Genomic DNA, 22546 nt, shown 5'->3' with positions numbered 1-22546 from the left:
ATAGCTTAAAAATTCCTTACATATGACAGGTACCAAAGGACTGGAAAGAAGAGATGTAGGAAGGATGCTGCAAGTAACCACTGTCCTCTAAACCTGACTTAATTAAGGGGAAATACTAAAATGACTAGGACTGCATTGGTTGGTGGTCTTCATCTGCAAGATAGACATTTGCATTAAGAAACATTATACACCAAAATTCTAATGCATGACACTAAAAATTTAGCCCCTTAAGGGAGTATTATTGTTATCCATTGGTTGTGTTTGATTTGTATTTTTTTTTGTGATGTTCTTCTGGGCATTATTCAGGGTAAATGGATTAGCTATAGTGCCACTATTGATAAGCACTAGCTGTGCCCACAAAATAAACTCCACTTATATGACTCACCAAAATGAGATGCTGCTCACAATAGATTGTGCAAATACTGGCTCCCACTTAGTGGGATTTGAATATGACAATGGGCTCTGCTAGGCTCTTGGACTTGGCTCCTTCTTGACTGGGTCGGGTCAGGGGGAAATCAGTGGTGATAGCTCTCAAATACCACTTACTTGTGACATCAAAATCAGGTGCAACTCACAGTAAATTGTGCAGATCTGTGGCAGTCACTCTCTTATTTTACAGGAGGAATAAAATAATTCGAAATGTTGACATTTAAATTATCATCAATGGGCATCTGAATTAACCCTTCACTTAGGTGAATGAGGGCACTTCACACCTATCTGGTCTATTGTTTCAAGCTATCTACAGGCTCATCTAAGCTTCATTTACTCTTTTCACATTTCTGTGTTTTTCTTTGCAACCATAACAATTAGAGATTAACTTAAAAAAAACAACCACCACCTGGGACTCTAGAGTACAAGATGATAGCTTCAGAGAAGTGCTGGTATGACATATGGACATGTACGAGCAGATGTGCACTATTTAGTCTTTTTTTTGTCAGAAAGGCTGCTGAACATTCTTAAACCCACAGGTTAATTTCCCCAACACCAACCCAAGAAACCATCTCTTGTTGCTGATATGCTTGTCAGTAACTGCTCAGTCTTTTTCGAAAGAGTGACTGAGAAGGTGATGGCTATTCACTTCCAGGCATATTTGGATACCCAGCATCCTTGATTAGTTCCACTTTGTGTTTGGCCTTCTTTTGAAGCAGAGGCTGCTCATCTCAGATTCATGATTGATTTCCTGCTAGCTTTAGATCAGAATCAGCTGATTATTTTGGTCATGCTAGACCTTTCAGTAGCTTTTGATATGATTGATCCATGTGTTGTTTTGGGAACTAGTATGTGTTGTTCATGTGTCTACAATTGCTTTCCAATATGTCATACCTAGAAAGACGTGGCTTTTAAAGTTTTAAGTTGGGATTTACAAAGGAGTCTAAGGAAGCTAGGTACCTGAATCCCATTACAATTCAATGAGAGTTGTATGCCTAACTCCCTTAGGCTTCTTTGAAAATCCCAACATTAATATTGCCTTAGCTACATTCAAGACCTGCTCCTTGAGCATTGTACAGATGGGTCTCAATATTCAGACAACCTGCCACTTAAGGATTCCACCACAGCATCTGAAGTCAGAAATTAACGGTGCTTTTACTTCAATCGTCTCTAGGGTATGGAATTTGCTCCCATCTCTTCTTTATTATTTTGTATTTGTTTTATTCTATTGCCCAGTGCCCTGTGGCCTTTGGAATGGGTAAGGCAGATTGTAAAAAGCACTAGATGTTTCCTGTGGCGAAGAGTCAGAGAGCTGACCCTTGCAGGCTTCCTCACACTAAGGGTAGGTATTAGCAAGGTGCCTCTCAACCCTAGCTATCCTGAGAAGTGTCACAAACATATAAAGGCTTTGTGAAAGGGACATATGTTGTTTAAGTTTTGTAGTAACATTAATCGATAAATATTAACTTCCCCCAACTGTCCCACTGCCAAGTCATCATACAACAATAGATTTCATCTTGGCCATCTTGATAGAGGATTTGAAGGAATATCAGATGATAGCCTTATAGATCTTCAGTCAGTTATTTAAAACATTTTTTACTTTGAATTACTAAATTGTGTTCTGCACTTTTACAGTTGCTGAGTTATGTTTGAAAGGGAAGTAACACTTAGTAAACTTGGGCAACTAAATTTACTCCGAAGTGTGAAATAATTAAATCCCTCTGTCTGCAGGCCAAAGTTACAGGCAGCACATTGAATGGTAAGAAGGAGAAATTGCAGGCTGAAGAAGGTGATAAGGAGAAGTGGGATTTCTTGAGTTTTGCTGAAGCCTGGACCCCGAACGAAAGTCTTGAAGAGATCAAGAATGAAGTTTTATTCACTCATGTAAGACAAGATGGATATATATCTTCTTCTATGCTCTTCTTTTCTAAAATAATTCTAATACCTAGTGATTAATTGTGCTTCAAATTAAATGTTAAACTGCCCCTATTTGAAAAGAATGAAGTCTGGGAAACAGCCTTTTAGATTATTACTTGTCCTTCTCTCTCTCTCTCTCTTCCTCATCCACTTCTTCCTCTTTTGGTATTGATTTTTTCTTGCTCATTTTGCTGCCATTTCTCCTTTTTAGAATGGGTTGATGTGGGGCTGTACAGGTACCTATTTTCTTGTCCAGCTTCATTAGGTATGCTGTCCTAGTGAACCAGTGAAATTATTAGACTGTAGAATCGGCCTTCTGGCTAAGAGAGGTGAAAACATTATCTAGTGACCTCTCGAGGGAAGTAGTAGAAGCACCATCACAAAAGACATTTAAAACTAGTCTGTAGAAAGTGCTCAAGAATATTCTGTTGAGTCATGTTGTCCATTCCTACCAGTGCAGGACTGTTCACAAGCCTTTTTCTAGCACTGATCTCAAGGAACATTCTGGTGGTTACAAGCACTTTTAGTTTATAGCTTAATACTGAGTAGCGTGTTATAATTACAGTTAAAATTGACCAAAGTCCATCTCTACAATAAAGGATCTAGCTCTGTAATCCATTGTGTCCTTTAAATTATCGCAACATGCTGTTCTTCTTCGAGTGATTGCTCATGTGTATTCCACTATAGGTGTGCGTGCTCGCCACGTGCACCGGTGCCGGAAGTTTTTCCCTTAGCAGTATCCGTAGTGGGGGAGCACCGCTGCGACCCCTGGAGTGGTGCCTATATATCGCGCCATAAAGGGGGCTGCGTGCTCCCCCACCCTCAGTTCCTTCTCATCACACTATGCGATCGTCTCCCAAGCAAGGGATGACGCCGGGTTTGGTAGGGCGGTGCTCCGCCTGGGTAACCCTTAAAACTTTGTTTTAAACTCCTACCCGCCTCCACCAGGTATAGCTTGGAGTCACCTATAGTGGAATACACATGAGCAATCACTCGAAGAAGAAAGGACAGTTACCTGTTCCGTAACTGGCGTTCTTCAAGATGTGTTGCTCAGGTGTATTCCACGTCCCACCCTCCTTCCCCTCTGTCGGAGTTGTCTGGCAAGAAGGAACATCTCAAAGAACGCCAGTTACGGAACAGGTAACTGTCCTTTTCATTCATATGTATCTAAAATGCTGTATATTGTATGTTCAATCTGGCTCAGTGAAAAATTGGGGTGATGCTAAATTATATTAATCTGGGCACTCATAAAAGAGCATGATATTAGGGATGAACATATAGCATCCTACTACCAACTAAGACATCTTAAAATATGCATTTGTTGTTAAAAGCAAACAGATACATTTATTAATTTTGTGAACAAAGAAATAATGAATGGAAATAACCCGATTGCCTTCTAAAAATATATATATATGTCTGATATACCATACTATCTTAACTTTCCCAGTGCTAGTTGAAGGGAGATGAAGGAAAAGTCAATCTTCCCAAAGACTGTAGTTGATTTAATGAGAAGTTTGTATTTAAGAAGAAAAGTTTGAGTTTCTCAAACAATAGAAGAAGCTTGTATGTACAGATCAATTGTTTGAGCTTTTTCTAAGATTTCACAATTTTATCATAGCTCTCCAGTGAAAATTATATTAGTAAAGCATGCAAGTAGCTTTGCTGTCCTGTTAAGCTTTTTATCTGCTATCATTTGATATTACAAAAAATCCATGTAGCTCAGTTACTACAAATATCAAGTTTCTAGAGTATTTAAGATTTATATGCTGAGTTCTTCTATATGTGAACCATCTACATAATTTTCCTGTTGATCTTTCTTTCAGTGAGTGATTGGTTGAGAGAGTCTCTCACAAAATGTACAAGCCACTTGTTGCGAACAGTTGTTCACCTGATAGGAAATGAAATTGGGACCTCCGCATTATGATGAATATACACTTCCTTAGTGCTTTATATTTGTTCACTGCTTTCACATTCCAAAGTATTCCCAGAGCCCTTTGGTGAAGATTTTCAAACTTGACTATTGATATTGGGATACTCCATTTTTGTGTGTACCTAATTTGAAACACCTTCAAGGGGCCTGTTTCTTAGAGGATGGGTGCACAGCACTTCCTGACAACCAGGTAGGGTGACCAGGTGTCCCGATTTTATAGGGACAGTCCTGATTTTGGGGTCTTTTTCTTATATAGGCTCCTATTACCCCCTCAACCCCTGTCCCGATTTTTCACATTTGCTGTCTGGTCACCCTACAATCAGGTTTCTTGAAGGTGTCTCAAGTTGGGCACCGAGAATCAACAGTCACCTTTGCAAATCTTGCTCTTTAAATATACTGAAATTACTTCACCTAACACTGAAATGCAGCCACCTCTGCAATGGAGTGTTCAAATCAGGTTTTCATACCAATCAACCGTAAACAAGACTTTAGGACAGGAAGTAAAAACTACTATATGAAATTGAAACTGGAGTTTAGACTGGCAGAATGTAATTGCCCACATGACTCTTGCCAGGAAACCAGAGCTAATACATCTACCTTTGTGAAAAGTGCCAAGAGTGTTTTAATAACCAGAAGATGGCATCTCCTACAGTACAGGGTTGATCAAACAACATGCAGGAACCTTGATCAGTTCAATCAGTGCTTCTCAACCTGCAGCCCATGGAATACTTGCAGCCCAATTAGCACAACTCTGCGGCCCATGTGACATCTTCAGGACCATACAAGCAGGGCTGCCGAGAGCAGGTTCAGGCCCCGGTGGAAAAAATTTCTGGCGAGAGTGGGGGGGAAGCCGGGTCCGGGATTTTTTCAGGCCCCCCAGCAAGGGCGGACTGGCTAAACAGGGCCAACAAGATGGGGGGGGGGGAGCCGGGCCCCGGGCCCCCCCCCGCGGCCCCGGGCCCCCCCGTTTTTTCCCCCCTCCCCCCCCCCCCCCCCCCCCCCCCCGGCTCGTCGGCCCTGCATACAAGGAGCATATATATTGTATGGATGCGGCCCAAATAACACAGAGAGAGCTGCATATGCGGGCCACAATGGTAAATAGGTTGAGAACCACTGATTCAGAGGAAAGAGTTTCCTCCTGCTGAATCACCAACACAACTTATTGCAGCACCCATTACTTGGTAGAACTCTAGATACTGTCTAAGTCCAATCCTTCTTAGCGTATGAATTGTGATAAGTTCATAGCTCAAGGTAGTGCATCTGCAAGCCAATAAAATAACTTTTTAAATATAGTAAATAGCAGTGGGCATGTGACTACTGTAAAAATATAATGATCATAGGATAATGTGAAAAGGGAAGCTATGCTGAAGAGTAGCTGTGCTTTATGGAAAACTTTAAAAAATGTTGTCTACCAACACCAGTTTGATATGTCATATTTCTCTTACTCTGGCCTTCAGTGTGATACACTTGTTCTTGAAAATGAGATATTTTTTGTCTAACAATTCCAAATGAACCTAAAATATAATCCTCTTTTTGACATCACAGACAGTTGTTCTGGAAATGACCCAAGACCTGTACTCTCACAAGTGTCCTTAGTTATACTGGCAGGAAGACATCTGCAGGAATTAGAATTAATAATTATTTACTAATATGTGAAGATATGAAACTCCATATAAGTGTTATTTATTATTACAATATATAAACAGAATTGTTTTCAAAGCTCAATATTTTTGCAAAATAGCCAGAATTCCTCAAGGCATCAGTATTCAACAAGTGGTTTATTCATTGTCTAGTTATTATTTATTTAATATATAAATAATCACCCACTTCTGGATTGCCCAGAATAATCCAGATAGCTGAGGTTGGGTCATTTCATTTAATAAACTTGCATTATATCCCTTCCTGCTGTTCAGTCTTTAAACTGTTAACTAACTAGTTGTTATGATATTGCTCTGAGTGTTTTTCAGACTATCAACAAATGTCCTTCAGAAGCTGGCCTATGTTTGGTAATAAGTTTAAATGTCTCAAGTACAGGGCTGTTTGTCCTGAATGTGCTCCAGTGTTACACTTGAGGCTTTTATAACTTTTTAGCTACAAACTTTTGTAAACTCCACGTCCAACTGATTTTTGCTAGCCAGTCAGTATTTTAAAAAAACTAGTGATTAGCTAAGGACAACAAAAATGCAACACTATTTCAGTCCTAGTTACCCTGTTTAATAATGTTTGCCAAAGAGCGTAGGGAGAGGGTGATTTTCATATTCATGTTTTGAATGTTCATTTATGGCATCACTAGTGTTAATTCTCCTAGGTCATTTTTGATTTTTCAGGTTTTCATTAGCTATGGTGTTGTTCAAGCTTCTCTTCATTTAGTTCATTACTTATAACTGAGTAACAGATTTCTCAGTGACTCACTTCAGCATGCAGTGCTTTTTATTCCTCTTCTCTGAAATTTATTTATTTTGAAGTTTAGGATTGATGTTATAAAGTATTCATGAGCTCCTTGCAGAGTTATCAGTTGAGATAGGGGTTCTGCTTTGATCAGTGCTTGTTATTGTTTGCTGCTATTCTGTCTAATATTTGTCATAGTTTTATCAGTTTTGCTAGATTTCTTTCTTCTCTGTTCTATTTCTTTCATTTTGTGTTTAGTCCTGACAATAACACAAAGATTGAACAGCCCTAAAAGACAATTTAACAACTGTTCTTTTTCTTTGAAAGAGCATTTTTAAAGGTTATGTTCTGTCCACTGGTCTATACCATAGAGCAGGGGTAGGCAACCTATGGCACGCGTGCCAAAGGCGGCACCTGAGCTGATTTTCAGTGGCACTCACACTGCCCGGGTCCTGGCCACTGGTCCAGGGGACTCTTCATTTTAATTTAATTTTAAATGAAGCTTCTTAAACATTTTGAAAACCCTATTTACTTTACATACAACAATAGTTTAGTTATATATTATAGACTTATAGAACGAGACCTTCTAAAAACGTTAAAATGTATTACTGGCATGCAAAACCTTAAATTAGGGTTAATAAATGAAGACTCGGCACACCACTTCTGAAAGGTTGCCAACCCCTGCCATAGAGCAACATTTAAAATTTTATTAGAAAATGTTTAAAAATAGATGATACAGAGTGTTGAAACTTCAGTTATTAGTCATCAGGGGTAACATACAGAGTATAGGGGGATGTTAGTATTTTGATATTGGATAGCGCATAACACATACAGTCTGCAATATCCCCAATGGTGGGGGTTAAGGTGGATGAATCAAGGTACAGTCAGCAAGCAGTGAGGGTACATCACTCATACAGGAATTACAGGCAATCATAGGTATAAATAAGTGGGCCGGGTAATGAGGATAGGATGACCCTCATAAGGTGGAGTTCAGTTCGGTTCGGGGGGTTCAGGGGATAAGGTCCAAACTACTATCCAACCCAAATTATACTATGGATTTTGGCTACCACCTTCAAAGTTAGCCATGTTTATTTATTTTCATTCTAATAGATTAAAGGGTCTTAATTGGTACCTATTTTTGGTTCCATTGGTATAGTTTGATCATGAAGCCATTGACCAATTTATAAAACAATGATCTAGGCCAATATCAAAGAGATCTGTCCACGTACTTCCCAGGAAGTCTTCCTTGATGTACATCTGCTTTTGAATCAATAGACTTCTTGGGCTGAGCTTGGTCAGGGCTAGATATCAAAAAACTTACTTGATATATGTCAGGTAGCTGATGTGTGGCCTCAGAGAGGAACCTTGTACTTTCTGTGCTTTATTGCTTCAGGCAACAGCAGCGCCTGGGTTACTTGTAAGTTCGAGTTAAGCACCATGATCAGGATATTACTCATGATGTTATTATCCTGGTTCTTCATTCATCATTGTCTTATGCAGCTGACAGGGTGTCAGTTGGTGCCATTGCATCTGCCTGATCTGTCACCTCTTACTGAGGCTGTACTTGTGCTATATCATTTTATAGTGCAAAAACTGGCTTTGAGATGTTATCTGACTCAATCTCAGTTTATCACTCTGTGTCTTCAACAGCAAGTTGCCTCAAGTCATACAGCTGTAGTTGCTGAAACCCAGTACATGCCATGTGGATCCATACAGACTAATAAGATTCTATCTCTGGTGTAATCATTCATTGCTGCCGCTCTTCAGAATGCACTCCAGCATGAAAAAAGTGTATTTAAACATCGGTGGCGGGATTTTAAATCAGTGGGTATATAAGCAATTTTCACTGCACATTTAGTTTGATAAAAATGCTTTGAGATACTAATTTCGATGGTTCAGGATTTTTGATAGTGTTTATGATTATAAAGAGTTTTGTCAAAATAAACCTCAAACAAGTAAATACACTTGATCTGACTTTCAGAAGTCCTGAGCACTGCTTATGGGTACCAGATGACTCTCGGTACTGAGACTCCAGTGTCTGGATTACCATTGCTTCCCGGTACCACAAACTTCTCAGCCTTTTTCTACTAGGGCCTCCCCATTGGAGGACATTGAGGAGGATGAAGGAAACATTAGATTAATCTCCCCTTTACCAGTGTGGGATTCCCCTCCACATCCATACAGGAAGCCATACTTCAGCCAGGATCCTCATCCATGACAGGGATGGTGGGATCAGCCCTGAGTGCCACCCTTTCTTCCATATGGGCCCCCCCCCCCAATGGCTATACTGGGATCCTTGGGCAGCATACTGGCAACAATTTGCAAGACCTCCAGCTCCATTGCACTGAGAGGCAAGGGTGACACAGTCTCCTCTACCAAACCCCCAACACAAGGAGGCCTTTGAAGAACAGGAGACTAGGGTGGTTAAGGAGGCCACTCCTCAGACTCTTATTTCATTCTCAGTCATGGCCATCAGTGGCTGACAATTTTTGCCCATTCCTGGACTTCGTGAAGAGAGTGGCTGACATCCTTCAGATACCTCTTGAGGAGGTTAAAGACTCACAAAAGCTCCTGAACATTCTGCAGTGGAGAAACTGCTTGGGAGTCACCTGAAGTAGAGCACCCATAGGGACACTATTCAAAGAAGAAGAAGAGGATACTCACCCCATTCAGTAACTGTGGTGGTTCTTCAAGTGATGGTCCCTATTGTATTCCACTGTGGGTTATGCACGTGCACCATGCGCCCGGAGCCGGAGCTTTTCAAAGTAATGTTGCTCAGAAGTACACGCATGCACTCTTATATTGCCTCATGGTTTTCTCAAGGTGATAAAAGGTAGGGTGGACTGTCCATGTCTCCAGTTCCTTCTCACTGCTGCATTTTCAGAGAAGGGACTGAGGATGGTTTGCGCACACAGCCCTATATACCCTTCAGTGTGTGACATGAGGTTGTATAGCATGCATGCATGGGCTGAATGGATGCTGCTAACATAAAATCTCCAATTAAGGGCTCCTGAAGCGCATGTACACCTGAAGTGGAGCACCCATAGGAACACAGATCTCGAAGAACCAAAGATACTGCACAAGATGAGCAACCTCTTCTTTTCATGGGTTCGTATGTTGTTTTTTCAGGTGAAATGACCCATCCTTAGCTTCGATGGTTCCACCCTGACCAAAAAGTCCTCTCATCTTAGAGGTACATTTCTTGAGACCTTGAATTGAGCTACTTTTACCACCTGTCAAGGGGTGATGCTGGCTCCCTCAGTGGAAGGATTGTCCAGTGTTTAGAATGCTGTCCTGGAACTTGGGAGATTGGGGTTCAGTTCCTAGCTCTGCCACAGACTTCCTGTGTGACCATACGTATTTAGTCTCTCTCTGCCTCATCTCCCATCTGTAAAATAGGGATAGTAGTGCTTCCTTATATCACAGGGATATGGTGAGAATAGAATCATAGAAATGTAGGTCTGGAAGGGACTTCGACATATCACCAAGTCCAGTCCCCTGCACTGAGGTAAATCTAGACTATTCTTGACAGGTGTTTGTCCGGCCTATTCTTAAAAACCTCCAATGACAGGGATTCCACAACCTTCCTTGGAAGCCTATTCCAGAACTTAATTATCCTTATAGTTAGAAAGTTTTTTCTAATGTCTAACCTCAATTTGCCTTGCTGCAAATTAAGCCCATTACTACTTGTCCGTACCTTGAGTGGACACGTAGAACAATTGATGATTGTTCTCTATAAAACAGCTCTTAACATATTTGAAGACTGTTATCACATGCCCCCTCTGACTTCTTTTCTTAAGACTAAATATGCCCAGTTTGTTTAAACTTTCATCATAGGTCAGGTTATCTAAACCTTTTATCATTTCTGCTGCTTTCCTCTGGACTCTCCAATTTGTCCACATCTTTCCTAAAGTGTGGCATCCAGAAATGGACACAATACTTCAGGTGAGCCCTCACCTGTGCTGCGTAGAGCAGGACAGTTCATAGACTCATAGACTCATAGACTTTAAGGTCAGAAGGGACCAATATGGTCATCTAGTCTGACCTCCCGCATGATGCAGGCCATAAATGTTGACCCCCCCCACACTTTCCCTTAACTCTGCTGTTGAAGTCTCCAGATCGTGATCTAAAGACTTCAAGTTGCGGAGAATCTTCCAGCTTGCGACCCCTGCCCTATGCTGCGGGGGAAGGCGGAAAACCTCCAGGGCTACTGCCAATCTACCGTGGAGGAAAATTCCTTCCCGACCCCAAATATGGCGATCAGCAGAACCCCGAGCATACAGGCAAGATTCTCTAGCCAGACCCTCAAAGACACGTTATCCCATCAAACCATTCCCTCCATAAACTTATCTAGCCTAATCTTGAAGCCAGACAGGTCTTTCGCCCCCACCGTTTCCCTCGGAAGGCTGTTCCAAAATTTCACCCCTCTGACGGTTAGGAACCTTCGTCTAATTTCAAGCCTAAATTTCCCCACGGCCAGTTTATATCCATTCGTTCTTGTGTCCACATTAGCACTGAGCTGAAATAATTCCTCTCCCTCCCTGGTATTTATCCCCTTGATATATTTAAAGAGAGCAATCATATCCCCCCTCAGCCTTCTTTTGGTTAGGCTAAACAAACCAAGCTCCTCGAGTCTCCTTTCATAGGACAGGTTTTCCATTCCTCGGATCATCCTAGTGGCCCTTCTCTGTACCCGTAACAGGAGTGTCGTATGTAAGTTCCTGCGTCTTACATACGACACTCTGTTACGACACCCCAGAATGACATGAAGTCTTTTTCACAACTGCATCACATTGTTCAATTTGTGATCACCTATAATTCACAGATCCTTTTAAGCAATACTACCACTAGCTAGTTATTCCTGATTTTGTAGTTATGCATTTAATTTTTCCTTCCTAAGGGTAGTACCTTGCACTTATCTCTACTGAATTTCATCTTGTTGATTTCAGACCAATTCATAGAACAATAGGACTGGAAGGGACCTTGAGAGGTCATCTAGTCCAGTCCCCTGCACTCATAGCAGGACTATTATCTAGACCATCCCTGACAGGTGTTTGTCCTACCTGCTCTTTAAAATCTCTAATGATGGAGATTCCACAACCTCCCTAGGCAGTTTATTCCAGTGCTTAACTACCCTGACAGGTAGGATGTTTTTCCTAATGTCCAACCTAAACCTCCCTTGCTGCAATTTAAGCCCATTGCTTGTCCTAGCTTGAGAGGTTAAGGAGAACAATTTTTCTCCCTCCTCCTTGTAACAACTTTTTTATGTACTTGAAAACTGTTGTCATGTCCCCTCTCAGTCTTCTCTTCTCCTAAACAAACACAGTTTTTTCAGTCTTCCCTCATAGGTCATGTTTTCCAGACCTTTAATCATTTTTGTTGCTCTTCTCTGGACTTTCTCCAATTTATCCACATCTTTCCTGAAATGTGACAGCCAGAACTGGACACAGTACTCCAGTTGAGGCTTAATCAGCGGACAAATTACCTTTTTTTTTTTTTTTTAATAATGTTACACTGTTGACTCCTATTTAACTTCTGATCCACTGTGTCTCCCAGATCCCTTTCTGCAGTACTCCTTCCTAGGCACTCATTTCCCATTTTGCATTTGTGCATTGTATTTGTGATTGTTCCTTCCTAAGTGGAGTACTTTGCATTTGTCCTTATTGAATTGCATCCTGTTTACTTCAGACCGTTTCTCCAGATCATTTTGAATTTTAATCATATCCTCCAAAGCACTTGCAACCTAAGTTCCCTCTAAGCTGCCGGCCACACAGCAGGTTATCAAGGGCCGCACAGGCACGCAGCCAGCAGGGCCTGTACTGGAGAGGCACCTCTCTCCCGGCCGCAGCCCTGGGCAACCTGCTCCCCAAAGCCCTCATCCCCGGCCCCACCTCAGAGCCTGCAACCCCCCCCCTCTGCACCCCCACCCTCTGCCCCAGCCTTGAGCCTCTTCCCACACTCCGAACCCTTTGGCCCCACCCCTGCCACCCATCACCTCCATATTGGTACACATAACAAAATTCATTCCGCACATGGATGTAAAAAATTAGAGGGAACATTGCTTGCAACCCCTCCCACCTTGGTATTGTCCGCAAACTTTATAAGTGTACTCTCTATGCCATTATCTAAATCATTGATGAAGATATTGAACAGAACTGGACCCAGAACTGCGGAACCCCATTTGATGTGCCCTTCCAGCTTGACTGTGAACCACTGATAAGTACTCTCTGGCAATGGGTTTCCAACTAGTTATGCACCCATCTTATAGTAGCTCCATATAGGTTGTATTTCCTTAGTTTGTTTATGAGAATGTCATGCGAGACAGTATCAAGCATTACTAAAGTCAAGATATACAATTTCTGCCGCTTCCTCCCTATCCACAAGGTTTGTTACCTTGTCAAAGAAAGCTATTAGGTTGGTTTGACACCATTTGTTCTTGACAAATCCATGGTGATTGTTACTTATCACCTTATTATCTTAGAATCATAGAATATCAGGGTTGGAAGGGACCTCAGGAGGTCATCTAGTCCAACCCCCTGCTCAAAGCAGGACCAATCCCCAACTAAATCAGAAATCTTCCCTTTTCCAGTCCTCTGGAATCTCTCCCGTCTTTCGTGACTTTTCAGAGATAATCACTAATGTTTCAGATAGCTCCTCAGTCAGCTCCTTTAGTATTCTGGGATGTATTTCATTAGGCCCTGAAGACATCTAACTTGTCTAAGTAATTTTTAACTTGTTTTTTCATTATTTTATCCTCATATCCTATCTCATTTTCACTGGCATTCACTACTAATGCAATTGCTACTAATCTTTTTGGTGAAAACTGAAACAAAAATAACGAGGAGTCCTTGTGGCACCTTAGAGACTAACAAATTTATTTGGGCATAAGCTCATAAGCTTTTGTGGGCGAAGATCCACTTCATCAGAGGCATGAAGTGCAAAATACAGTAGGCAGGTATAAATACACAGCACATGAAAAGATGGGAGTTGTATTTATACCTGCCTACTGTATTTTCCACTTCATGCCTCTGATGAAGTGGGTTTTAGCCCACGAAAGCTTATGCCCAAATAAATTTGTTAGTCTCTAAGGTGCCACAAGGACTCCTCATTGTTTTTGCTGATACAGACTAATATGGCTACCCCTCTGAAACCTGAAACAAAAATGTCATTTAGCTCTTCTGCCATTGCCACTTTTTCTGTTGTTATTCATGATTGAATAGTACCAAACCCAGGACTGACCCCTGTTGACCTCACTAAATATGTCCTCCCATTTAGACAGTGATCCATTGGTAATTACTCTTGAGTATAATTTTTCAGCCAGTTGTGCACCCACCTTATTGTAATTTCATCTAGAACACATTTCCATGTTTTGCTTATGAGACTGTCATGTGGGACTGTGTCAAAAGCTTTACTAAAATCAAGATATATCACACCTACTGCTTCCTCCCAGCCATAGGCCAGTCATGATTGGGAAGTGCTCAGACGCTATAGTAAGAAGGGCCATGTAAGTACTTAAGATAAATAGACATTAAGATCAATGAAACTTTTGCCATTTATTTCATGGAGCCAGAATTTCACCCAAAATAATTCCCCATTGTTCTGTAAAACAAAATATGAGCTTTCCAACTGATGCAATTGCAGCACTGATTTAAATGTTCGTTCATCATTTTACGTCCTTAGTGTTGCCAATATGTAATAATTCACTGGATGGAGTATTAATTTCATTTCAAATGAATTTGAATACACTGTAGGTATTAGTGCTCCCTTGGAGTATAAAAATTGCAATAATTTTTAATATGTACACATTTTAACCCAAACTGTTTGACAGAGTCAGCAAGCTATTTGAAAATGACATTGCTTAGGAAGAAGCTAGTACTTAAGGAAAGAGAACAGCTTTTAATTCTTTCCAAATGTTAACTCTTTACAGCTTGACTGTACAAATTAATTTAATAAATAATGGATTTAGCTTAAACCATGACAGTTTCAAAATACAGATAAGGATTATCTCCATTTTGTAAATGGAGACGCTGAGGTACAGAGAGGATATGTGATTTACCCAAACTCACACAGAGAATCACTGTGAGAGTTGGGATTAGAATGCAAGTCTCCTGGCTCTCAGTTTTGACTTTATAAACACTGCCTCTCTTACTTAAGAGAGCTACATCTTATGATGATCAGTTAAATGGATGAGGAAAAGAATCTGATTATTTTCCGACATTTTTCGTACTGCTTTTCACCATGGAAGGGTATATGATATAGTGTCACAGTAATTACACTGTCATGGTTGAGTTTTTAAAGTATTACTATGTTAAAAGAAAAAAAATCACAATAAGACCTCCAGCCAATATATTATGGTACAAAAACTCCCATACTAGTACACATATAGCACTTAGCCTATAGTAATTAATTATTTGAAGTTTGGAGACATGAAATTCAAAATACCTAATAAATACAGGACATTATTCTGCTTTATGACAAGTCACACTGTTACCTATAAGGCCTTGTCATCAGTAGGGGGAAAAAAGTTTTAACATGTATTAACTAATGTGTTGAAATACAATGTAACAATATTAGGATTTTCCCAGGGAACCTGCTAACATTTGTTAAAACTACAACTGTCTTGTCTACACTAGCATTTTGACATATGTTAAAAGTATGAATTTTTTCATAGTGCTAGACATGGCCTAAAATCTAGACCTATAATACAAAACCTCAAGGAAACTGGGAGTTTGGCTGGTTTTGTTGTTGTGTTAGCATATTACATCAGTAAACATCCAGTATGTATATACAGAATTATTCTAAAATGATATTAAATCTCACTCATTCTGTTGTATATCTTTTTTTTTTAAAGTACCACACTAACAATTCTGTACATTTGTGCTATGCTTATGCTGATTTAAAGTTTTGACTGGAATGTTAAAAATTATCATAGTTGAGAAATAGCATTAAATTACTTTTAAATTGAGTTTAAATAATTAAAAGAGAGTGTCTATCATTTTCTATCTACTAATTAAAAACTTAAAAAATACCTCAAATTAGAAAGACAAAAGATGCATAATTGAGGGGAAAAAAATGTTACAACTTTAAACATGTGGACTATATCTACTATATCTACTGGAGGAATTTTAGATCTGTATGTTTGGTAATGTTTGTTTCTCTTTCCTAGTTTGAAAAAGAAAAACAACATGACATTCGTGCCTTCTTTTCACCAAAACCATCTACTGAGAAAAAACGCAAAATTGACTCTTGGGATAAATCACTGAACTTTACTTTAGGAGATTCTAAAGTCACACCGGCAAAGGACATAGAGGAGGGCAGCAGGCATTTGGATGCCAGAGAAATAATTGATGTGGATGCAATTTGTTATGAAAATGGTTGTGAGCCTGAAGCTAAAAGACCAAGAGCTCTAGGTACACCCACCCAAAGCAGCTCTAGTAAGAAAAAGAGAAAAACTTTGACTGGAAAAACAAACTCTTTGTTTACCAAAGAAACAGATCATGGGTTTTCTGGTGACTCTCCATCTACTTCAAGGGAAAAATCACCTTTAGCCAAAGCCTGGTGTTGTAGTCTTTGCACTTACACTAATAATTTGTTATTACCTTACTGTGAAATCTGTGAATGTCCTCGTGGCAGTGATGGTGAGTAACCCATGCTTCACATTGTAACTAAATAGGCATATTCCTATTTTGTTTTGCTTCAAAGATTATAGTGTTTTTGTACTAGAATACATGAGTATTTACAAATTCAGACAAAATATGAAGAATAAAATCATCATGAGTTGGAATTTTTGAAATTGTCTCCTAATTTTGGTCAGGAACTTATTTCCGAAAGTCCTGTGATATGACATTAATTTATCAAAAATGGATACCTGATTAAAGTCAGTAGGATGTAAATTCAATGAGCAGCAGCAGAAATTGTTTCCATGGCAGCAAGCATGCCCTACAGTCAGAGCCCTGCTGCTTTCTTTCCCTTCAGAGGATTTATCATTATCAACAAGCCAATGAAATTATCGATTTTTTCCTATCTTTTCACAGCCAAATAATGCAGTGTAGATGCTTTACTTAGTTAAACAAGTATGTAATTGTCACAAGAGCTAACATTTAAGACATGAAAAGTTTTTAAATTTGTAAATATTTAAATTTCTCCCCTCAAAGAGTAAAAATTGGAATGTCCATAGTAAGTTTGTTTTAAAATAGCCTAAAGATTTGTATAAAGTCCTAACTATCTGTCTCCATGGTATATACATTTTGGTATCACTGTCATCTAGATTGTTTGTGGAGAAAAGATGAGTAGGCATTTTTTAAAAATTTGTTTAAACACAAATAATAAGAGCTATTAGCCTTGTATATTTTCTTTTTGAAATAGCATAATCAACTAAAGGACATATTTTAAACTTCATATTTCATAAGCAAAACAGAAAATTACCCTTAGGAAATTACTGATGTGCTTATTGCACAATGTACATACTTTATTCACCATGATATCTACTGTTTTTTATTTTGAAATTAAGTTGCATGTATAACATACTGCTTGTACCTTTTTAATACTAACTATTAGGATGTGAGAGGATCATATTAATTTGCTACAGGGACCTGAGTTAGTGGACTTGCTCCAGTTCTTGGGTGACAAATAGCCATAAAATAAAAGCCACCACAGCATTGTTGACAGTTTCAGTAGTGGAAACTAAGGATAGATTGTGTCATGGACTCTGAACTCTCTGTTTAACTCACTGGCTGACACACATCAGTAAGCAGTGCCTGTGCAATACCTATTCCATAGAGGACTTTTGTTTCCAATGTTATCAGCATGGCTCATCTCATAGTCACTAAAATTCTCTTAAGAAAAAGAATAGAAACAAACATATTTATATTGGTTCTAATTGATTTCACAGACATTAAGCTCTAGTTTCTAAAATAAAATATATTTGCTGTGGGGTGGAGAGAGAATAAGCAATTGATCTATACATTTTCCTAGGATGAATAATAAATAGTGTATAAGCTGAACTTTAAAAATTGTATTGAAATGTATTAACATTAGTATTGTTCAACATTAGGAATAATATGTTGAATAATATGTAATTTTCAACATCATGCAATTTAAAATATTTTTATTATTTAAGTTTAAACTTAAACATTACAGTTTTCAGGTGTTTCATTGTTTAAAATTATCTGTTAATATTTCAGCAAGTCTAAAATTAATTTCATTTCATTTATGGCACAGCTATTCTTTCAAAATTAACTACTGGATTATTATAACCAAAATACATTTTAGGATACTTTGTTTCAAATATAAATTAATATTACTGCCTAATATTTATCTTATTTATTTAACTATTTTTATAGAAGCAAAGTAAAATTGATCACTTTCCTGTTTCTTTAACTATAGATAAAAATAATACAAATCAAATGAATGATCCTCCCTCTACTCTGAGTGAAGGAGAAAATGCATCACAGGACTCTAGAAAAATCAAAGGTATAGCAGTATGCAATGCAGACAATGAGAGAGAGGATTTAGTACAAACAGCGACTGAATCATCTGATGAGATTCGGGGAGAAGTAGCGAATGCTGTTGAAAATGGATCTGAAGAATGTGAGCAAAAGCCTCAAGAAGGTAAAGAAAAATAGCATTCCTAGTTGAGCCAATCTGCCATAGCAGTTATGCAAAATTGCATTAAACATAAACACTGGGATGCAGATTCATTTGGAAACAACATATTTGAAACACAGAAAAGCTGACACATGCAGAATGACCACTGGGTTTCTGTGTTTCACCATAGTACAGCCAGATGAATTGTGAGGTGGGCTGAAACCAACATTTTCATCCAACTGTGGCAGAACCACAGATATACATAGTATTGTTCACAGTTTGCTTTTGGATTGTGTGACAAGTATGCCCTGTGAGCAGCTGCCAATTAGCAGGTTGTTGAGCCATGTACCGTGTGTCATTTTATTGAACTTTGTGGCTGCAGATACTAGTCTGTGGTTATATTGTACACAACATAGATACATTTTAACGTTTCGTGAGAAACGCATATGGGGTAAAAATACAAAGGTCCTTTTAATTTCCCTCCGTTTTTCTTAAATTTTCTCCTGCCCAACTTTCCTATAGGTTTCTTCTACTTTGTTGCTTCGTTTGTGGGCGGCAGGATGCAGTGAATTTTGCAGTGCGCATCCTTGTTGTCCGTTGGCCTGCTAGTACAGGTCATATTGAGCTGTTATCCGAGGCTGCAATTAAATACAGAATTTCTGTGATATGTAGAATGCCTGGTATTCATGTTCATTCTTATGGATACGATTTTTGTCACTGTAAAATTATGCATATCCTTATTCATTCTCATTCAGTTTGTTCAGCAACACCCAGAATGTGTATAACTTTTTTAAACTTAAGTAAAAGATGCTTCCAAGTATGCATGTAACAACTAGAACACCTTCTTGTAAGCACACTATCACAGGGTGCTTTATTCACCCCGGGTGGCGTCGCTTTCTGGCGACTCTGGGGATTAGTTCTGCCTGATTCAACATCCCGTTTCTGGTCTTCCACTATGCAGCTCTCCTCCTATTCACGGAATCATACTATGGTTGCTTCCTGACTTAGCCCTCTGGCCAGGTCACGCTGTGATTTCCCCTTCCGCGGGGAGATTTTCCAAGTCTCTCTGCAGAAGCAGCATCAGACAGTCCTCTCATCCACTGCCCTGACTGTGTCACTCCTGCAGTGAATCAGGTAGTCATCTTGTTCACTGCCCCCAGCAATGCCATTCTGTAGTGGATGGCAGGGAAGCCAAGGCCTGCCCTCTACTCTGGGTTCCAGTCCTGAGCCCTATAGCGAGCAGTTAAGATATGGATTTTCACCAACCCTATTGCTGTCTTCCCTGAACTACTTGGAGTGTACAGACTTTTATCTTGGAGTGGTTTGAATTAGGTAAGGATTGAGGTATGATGTGTTGCTGTGATACTTTAAATACAGACTTGTAATGAAATATTATTGATACAAGAATAGTATTCAGGCGCTCCAGTCAGAATTGAGGCCCTCTTGGGATAGGTCTGGTACAAACACATACAAAAATACTGTCCCTGCACCCAAGACCTTACAACCTAAGGATAAAAAATACAAAATTAGAAGGATGTCACATGCTAGAACAGACAGAACTGGTACAAAACAGAGGTAGTAGCTTGTGTCTATTATATCATTAGAAACATCATTAGAGAAAAGTTTATTAGAATGATATTGCTTAAGTTGTTAGAACCTTGTCTAAGTTTTAATTCTAAGTTCCAAACTAAATATCAAATACTTTTTTGTAGCTTCTCCCAAGGACACCATTTTAGAAGTGAAGCAAAGCCTAATATGCTTTGAAAAAGCAATGTAAGGCTCTCATCTTATGACTTGTAGATCTAGTTAACCTTTTTCTGTGGCTGATGTGCTCATTTTCCATTTTTGCTCCAAGTAATGAAGATTAGATTTAAAAAAAAAACACTTTTCTTATTTTTTATAGGACGTGTTGATAATTCAGATACTTTTCCAGTGTATGATGTGCTGAACTTCTGTGCAAGTAGGAATACAGATAGAATTCACCTCTATACAAAGGTAAGCATTACAATGCACTCAATCTGTACAGGTTTCACATACCAGTATGCTTATTATAGGGCAACATTTTACTTTATAAGAGTGAAAGGTTTACAATGCATGTATTTATATTTTAATTTTCTTATTTCATACCAAAGCTTTCTTTTTTATTAACTGAGATGTACAAAAATTAGGCAATTTATCTTCTAGTTCTTTTCCACCAAGGAATTAATAATAGTTTACTAGACAAGATAACTTTTCTCCTAGCTTACAAACAAATACAAATGTTTTCTCAATAGATATATTTTAGAAGGCTGATAAATTGGGTTATCTATTGAGGTACAAATGTTAGTGGTTTATGAGGTTTCTTTGCTGTAAAATAGGAGTTTCATAACACTTAGTTATTAGTGTGGTAGACTTTTTCCTCTCCTGGTTGTAAAAATCTTGCCTTTCCAATTATTGCTCAAATGAGTTGAAGACAGAGATAATCATTGTCATCTTGTGAAGGTGCTCTTACAGGGCCTTATCCAAAATTAAAATCAAAGGGAGTTTCTGTTGACATATGTAGGCTCTGGATCAGGCTCTTGAAAATTGTGCTTTAATCTAGAAGACAATAGAGTGCAACATAACAACAGATGTTTTCTGTTAAAGTACTATCAGATAACTTTTGATTCTTCTTCGAGTGCTCACTCGTGTCCATTCCATGTCAGATGTGCGCACGCCATGTGCACTGTTGTCAGAGAGTTTTCTCCCAGCAGTATCCGTAGGACCGGCTCTATTGCCCCTTGCAGGCCTGCACATATGCGCCAATATAAGGGGCTCTGTCGGCTCTGCACCCTATCCATTCATTCTTCGCACCCATGACGGTTGCTGGAACGCTCTTGCTCTTGCTTCAGCAAGCCTTCTCCCCGTGTTTTTCTGAACTCTCGTTGTATATAGCTGATCGTTTTTAGTAGTTTAAGTCGTTTTTTTAGAGTTAGTTGTTAGTCCCCTTAAGGGACTTTGTTCCCGGGACGGGTCCTGTCCCGGTTCCCGAGTTTCAAGCCTTGTGCAGCTTGCACAAAGCCTATGCCTGTGAGTGATCCTCACTCCAGCTGTTTAAAGTGCTTGGGGGAAACTCATGTAAAAGATAAATGTCGGATCTGAGGGGTTTCAGACCCCGCATGCAAATGACAGGGACATCAGACTGAAAGCCCTCCTTATGGAAGCCAGGCTGAGATCAGCATCCAAGCCAGGCAGATCGGACTCGGCACCAAGCACCTCCACCTCCGTGTGCAGTGCTCCCCCAGCACCGGGTCCCTTGCGGTACCACTCAACCTCTCCAGTACAGGCAAAGTGGCACAGGAAGCTTGCCAACAGAAGGGTCTCTCCTATGCCTCAAGAAGACCAGAGAAGCCTGGGGGGCGAGATGTGACCCATGTCAGGCCACTCGCCATCCCCTCAAAGGCATATGGCTGGGGAACTTACAGATCCCTGCCGAGGGATCCCCTGAGTATACAGGGTGTCAGCAGAGGCATGTAGCACATGTGGGCACTGTCCACGCCCGAAGCCTTTCAGGCTGCCAAAGACATAATGACCCTTTGAATTCCGCCCAGGCCTAGGGATCGCCAGCCTGTGGCAGGGGAGCCGCCTAAGGCCGTTGTCTCAAGAGGGAAACCCGAGTTGGGACCCCCTCGGTGGTCCCCAGCCCGTCACCAGTCTCTGTCTCCGGCCAGGTCTTGGGCATCGAGGTGCCCATCCCAAGCTTGCCGGCCCCAGTCTCCATCACCTAGGTGCTGGTTGCCTCAGCCTATGCGCCGATCACCGAATCCCAGGCGTTGGTCACCAGATACCCGACATCGTTCTCTGGCACTGCGACACCAGTCCCTAGGGGCCCGGTGTTGGTCTACTGAAGTGCAGTGCCACTGACGTGAGTCCTGACACCAGTTGCCAGAACCCTGGCACCGGTCATCGGAATATCTGCACCGATCTCCTAGTCCTCGCAGCCGTTCCCTAGTACCGAGACCTTGCTCTCCAGACCCCCATCAGAGCTGACTAGAGGTCATGACAGCACTGCCTTGGTCATCCTATAAAGAATCTTCATTGAGCTCCAAAGAGGAATCAGCGCCACCTCTGAAGAGGCACCACCATCCGGCTTACCAGACAGATGTCGGTGCCGTCCGTCCATGGTCCCATAGGCCCTGGGTCAATGGCCAGTCTACATGCAGTACTGGAATCCATGGGGGTTTCCACTGGCACTGGGTCACCTTTTGCACTTCCCTTCAGTAGTGACTTCTGAAAGGAGCACTGTGGCCCTGTCTCAGCCCATGCCAAAACTAGCTT

General features: G+C 40.2%; 1 protein-coding gene across 2 annotated transcripts in view; it reads left to right on the top strand.

Annotated features, from left to right (window-relative positions):
* Positions 1-22546, top strand: part of ZRANB3 (zinc finger RANBP2-type containing 3) — a 124172-nt gene that overhangs the window by 80667 nt on the left and 20959 nt on the right. For both annotated transcript variants that reach the window (XM_026647429.2, XM_026647431.2), the window contains 4 exons: positions 2161-2313; positions 15831-16302; positions 18050-18274; positions 20154-20245. In XM_026647429.2, the coding sequence (XP_026503214.1) occupies positions 2161-2313; positions 15831-16302; positions 18050-18274; positions 20154-20245 (942 nt within the window). The remainder of the gene's footprint in view (positions 1-2160; positions 2314-15830; positions 16303-18049; positions 18275-20153; positions 20246-22546) is intronic.

Source organism: Terrapene carolina, unplaced genomic scaffold (genome assembly GCF_002925995.2).
Source record: "Terrapene carolina triunguis isolate 2854851 unplaced genomic scaffold, T_m_triunguis-2.0 Scaffold62, whole genome shotgun sequence".
Lineage (NCBI taxonomy): Eukaryota > Metazoa > Chordata > Testudines > Emydidae > Terrapene > Terrapene triunguis.
This window is presented reverse-complemented; position numbering and strand designations above follow the sequence as displayed.